At 45.0% G+C, this 5,000-nt stretch overlaps 2 protein-coding genes across 3 annotated transcripts in view; one reads left to right on the top strand and one right to left on the bottom strand.

Annotated features, from left to right (window-relative positions):
* Nucleotides 1-5,000, top strand: part of LOC144974389 (integrator complex subunit 13-like) — a 211,476-nt gene that overhangs the window by 30,201 nt on the left and 176,275 nt on the right. The window lies entirely within an intron of this gene.
* LOC144974388 (FMRFamide-activated amiloride-sensitive sodium channel-like) overlaps nt 1-5,000 on the bottom strand; it is a 117,356-nt gene that overhangs the window by 15,262 nt on the left and 97,094 nt on the right. Inside the window, exon 1 of one of the 2 annotated variants that reach the window (XM_078917227.1) lies at nt 4,087-4,332. The exons of the other annotated variant lie outside the window; for it this stretch is intronic. Coding sequence (XP_078773353.1) covers nt 4,087-4,265 — 179 coding nt within the window. The 5' untranslated portion in view covers nt 4,266-4,332. Of the gene's footprint in view, nt 1-4,086; nt 4,333-5,000 lie in introns of those variants that run through there. 2 annotated transcript variants of the gene reach the window in all.

Here is a 5,000-nt window from a genome sequence, read left to right as displayed (position 1 = left end):
GGAGCATTGGGACGATTGTGATGGAGATGGGTGATTGGGACGATTGGTGATGGAGACGATTGGATGGGAGTGTGGGACGCATTGGGTGGATGAGATGGATGGGATTGGGACCGATTGGTGATGGAAGTATGGGATGGATTGGGAGTTGGGAGATGGGATGGGATTGGGAGCATTGGGAGATTGGTGATGGGAGAGATGTGGATGGAGCATTGGGACCGATGTGATGGAGAGATTGGATGGATTGGGACCGATTGGTGATGGAGAGGTGTGGAGATTGGGACATTGGTGGAGGATGTGGAGGAGCATGGGACGATTGGGATGGGATTGTGGATGGAGATTGGGATCGATGGGATGGACGATGGGATGGAGGACGATGGGATGGAGAGATTGGGACGATTGGTGGGAGAGATGTGGAGGTTGGCATGGGCTGGGACGATTGGATGGAGAGATGTGGATGGAGCATTGGGACGATTGGGATGGAGATGTGGATGGAGCATTGGACCGATTGGGGATGGAGGATTGGATGGAGATTGGGACGATTGGTGATGAGAGATGTGGATGGAGCATTGGGACCGATTGGTGATGGACAGATTGTGGATGGACATTGGGACCGATTGGTGATGAAGAGATTGTGGATGGAGCATTGGGACCGATTGGTGATGGAGAGATTGTGGATGGAGCATTGGGACCGATTGGTGATGGAGAGATGTGGATGGAGCATTGGGACCGATTGGTGATGGAAGATGTGGATGGAGCATTGGGACCGATTGGTGATGGAGAGATGTGGATGGAGCATTGGGACCGATTGGTGATGGAAGATGTGGATGGAGCTTTGGGGACCGATTGGTGATGAGAGATGTGGATGGAGCATTGGGACCGATTGGTGATGGAGAGATGTGGATGGAGCATTGGGACCGATTGGTGATGGAGAGATGTGGATGGAGCATTGGACCGATTGGTGATGGAGAGATGTGGATGGAGCATTGGGACCGATTGGGATGGAGAGATGTGGATGGAGCATTGGGACCGATTGGTGATGAGAGATGTGGATGAGCTGCATTGGGAGGAATGGATGGTGGAATGGGAGGGATGTGGATGGAGCATTGGGACCGATTGGTGATGGAGAGATGTGGATGGAGCATTGGGATCGATTGGTGATGGAGGGATGTGGATGGAGCATTGGGACCGATTGGTGATGGAGAGATGTGGATGGAGCATTGGACCGATTGGTGATGGAGGGATGTGGATGGAGCATTGGGACCGATTGGTGATGGAGAGATGTGGATGGAGCATTGGGACGATTGGTGATGGAGAGATGTGGATGGAGCATTGGGACCGATTGGTGATGGAGAGATGTGGATGGAGCATTGGGACCGATTGGTGATGGAGAGATGTGGATGGAGCATTGGGACCGATTGGTGATGGAGAGATGTGGATGGAGCATTGGGACCGATTGGTGATGGAGAGATGTGGATGGAGCATTGGGACCGATTGGTGATGGAGAGATGTGGATGGAGCATTGGGACCGATTGGTGATGGAGAGATGTGGATGGAGCATTGGGACCGATTGGTGATGAAGAGATTGTGGATGGAGCATTGGGACCGATTGGTGATGGAGAGATTGTGGATGGAGCATTGGGACCGATTGGTGATGGAGAGATTGTGGATGGAGCATTGGGACCGATTGGTGATGAAGAGATGTGGATGGGAATTGGGAGACCGATTGGTGATGGAGAGATTGGATGGAGCATTGGGACCGATTGGTGATGGAGAGATGTGGATGGAGCATTGGACCTGGATGGTGTGATGGAGCATGGAGATGTGGAGATGGGAGGCATTGGGACCGATTGGTGATGGAGAGATGTGGATGGAGCATTGGGACCGATTGGTGATGGAGGGATGTGGATGGAGCATTGGGACCGATTGGTGATGGAGAGATGTGGATGGAGCATTGGGACCGATTGGTGATGGACAGATTGTGGATGGAGCATTGGGACCGATTGGTGATGGAGAGATGTGGATGGAGCATTGGGACCGATTGGTGATGGAGAGATGTGGATGGAGCATTGGGACCGATTGGTGATGGAGAGATGTGGATGGAGCATTGGGACCGATTGGTGATGGAGAGATGTGGATGGAGCATTGGGACCGATTGGTGATGGAGAGATGTGGATGGAGCATTGGGACCGATTGGTGATGGACAGATTGTGGATGGAGCATTGGGACCGATTGGTGATGGAGAGATGTGGATGGAGCATTGGGACCGATTGGTGATGGACAGATTGTGGATGGAGCATTGGGACCGATTGGTGATGGAGGGATGTGGATGGAGCATTGGGACCGATTGGTGATGGAGAGATTGTGGATGGAGCATTGGGACCGATTGGTGATGGAGAGATGTGGGTGTAGCATTGGGACCGATTGGTGATGGACAGATGTGGATGGAGCATTGGGACCGATTGGTGATGGAGAGATTGTTTTAAAATCTTTTATTTATTCGTTTTTCTTTCTCATATGATACCCCTCGTCTCAAAACGCTATTATGGCGGGATGATTAAGACGATGAAAATTGAACTTATAACCTGAAATATCAGACTTTATATGTTTTATTGAGGAGAATAAATATGATTTTTCATAGAAATACCAATAATTCATATTGTTGACCAATTTAGCATTAATTTTGGATTTTTTAAACATCTGGTTCATCCCGACATAATATCGTTTTGATACGATGGGTCACATATGGACTGATGAAGAGGCCGTGTTAAAAAACATTGGACATCAAAGTAAATGATGTTATCTGACTAAACGTAATCACCTCATTAGTGGGAATGTACTCAACAAACTTTATAACAACAATGCGAGCAATTTTACGCACGCGTGTGTTTGTGTGTGTGTGTGTGTGCATGTGTGTATGTGACTATATATATATATATATATATATATATATATATATATATATAATGCACATATATGTATATGATAAATATATAGGATGAATAGATTGATGGATAGGCAGGCATATATATGTTATATAGATAAACAGATAGAGAGAAAGATATATTATTGAATGAGCCGTGAGAGATAGATAGATAGATAGATAGAGAGAGAGAGAGAGAGAGAGAGAGAGAGAGAGAGAGAGAGAGAGAGAGAGAGAGAGAGAGAGAGAGAGAAGGGGGGGGGGAGACTTCCAATTGATGCCCACCACAATCAGGTGGCCCTCTAGGTCAATACGCACACAATTCAAAGGTTTAGACCTATTACTATTATATTATGTGGGCGTCTTTCTTATTTGTAACATCAGCTAACGCCGGCATGTTGATTTGAGTAATGAGTGTTAACGTTTTGTCAGCCCACACACCCACCCATCAGTGCCCATCAGTTAATGTCGTAATAAATAACAGTGATCAAACCGATCAAAACAATCTATCGTAGCGTTGGATATTTCGAAAAAGAAAATGTGAGAACTTTTTTTTTATTATGTAGGCCATTTTAAGCACCTTCTGCTCCCACTAAATCCAAGCATCAGTAACACACTGTATAGTCACCTGGAATAGCTACCAAAAAAGCGTCTAACTTCTACGGCATGGCACAAGACCGAAGGGCTAGAGCTCAGGTGGTCGCTGGTTCGGATAAGAAAGTGAGTAAGTAAGTAAGTAAGTAGGTAAGTAAGTAAGTAAGTAAGTAGGTAAGTAAGTAAGTAAGTAAGTAAGTAAGTAAGCACATTCCAGAAATGAAGTGAGTAGGAAAGTGCCAGAAGACAATAGAGAATAAAAAAATCGCGACGGCGATATAGGTTCGAACCCGCGACCTTACTGGTACGACAACTCCGCCTGGCCGGGGAGAGCGTGAGTTACCGTATGAGCTATCCATCAACGATCTAAGCACATTATCTGCAGTGTGGTACTTACCATGAATGTGGTCATGAATTTATTATTATTATCACTGCTTAGGATCAAGAAAGTTCATTAATTTGGCTTACGTTAAGCTCTGGAGAAGAACAAAAAAAAAAAAAGCTATGTTTTTTACCCATCCGTCCATCAACCAAACTCATTGTAGCTTGACAACAGCTTGGATTCTACTCACCCATCATTCTGTATTGAGCTGTTTCCGTCGTAGATCAAAGAGACAAACCCCACCGTGCAGTTATTATTGCTGTTTTCTGATTGTTGTTGTTGTTGCTGCTGTGTTTGTGGCTGTGGTCGTAGTCGTGGTTGTGGTTGTGGGATGGTCTGAGCGCGACGACCCAGGAATGCCCTGGCCATAATATTCCTATATCAGTTTGCTATAATATATTATTATGATTTGAAATGCGTTGTCTCACGTTTTTGTTTTGTTTCTGTCCAGTGCTAATAATTGGATTCAGTAGTCTGATGTCACGCAGCCCGGCAACGGCGGCCATCTTGGTTCTAAACAAAGAAAATCATTACTTTTTATTCTTCATGCTGGCTAGAACTTTTCATTCCCTTTTTATATGCCTTTTGATCAGAATGTGTCAAAGTCAAAACATGATCAAATTTATGTGGTTTTTTTCTCTGGAAACGTTTTTATGCTCGCCGGAGAAATATTTCATACGGACGTCCGCCATTGTTCCGATAGTTTAGAGCCAGTGTTACTAAGTTACAATGCGTCATTAGGAAGGAAGTGACGTTACGACTATTGAATCCTATTATAATACCTCATCATGGTGGAGATAAGTAATATTTGACACTGGTGTAGATAGACCTAAGTAATATTTGACACACAATAACGCCAATATTTTTCTCTTTTCCCTTATAGATAGTATGCGCTTGTCTAAGAAGTTCACAATATTGCCATCCGGAAGTATAAGGAACCAACACACAAAACAATGTGTAACCATGAACTTTTATAGATAGTATGCAGATGACGTCACTCAGGCCTTTGTTATTGTTTTTGCCATCCGCGTTTGTGAGTTGTTCTCACTAAACTGTACTAACCAGACTATAAACGTTCATGGTTACACAGAGTTTTGTGTGTTG

This window comes from Berghia stephanieae, chromosome 6 (genome assembly GCF_034508935.2).
Source record: "Berghia stephanieae isolate SIO BIC M18660-M18661 chromosome 6, UCSD_Bste_1.3, whole genome shotgun sequence".
Lineage (NCBI taxonomy): Eukaryota > Metazoa > Mollusca > Gastropoda > Nudibranchia > Aeolidiidae > Berghia > Berghia stephanieae.
Note: the sequence above shows the minus strand (reverse complement) of the source record. Positions and strands in the feature narration are given on the sequence as shown.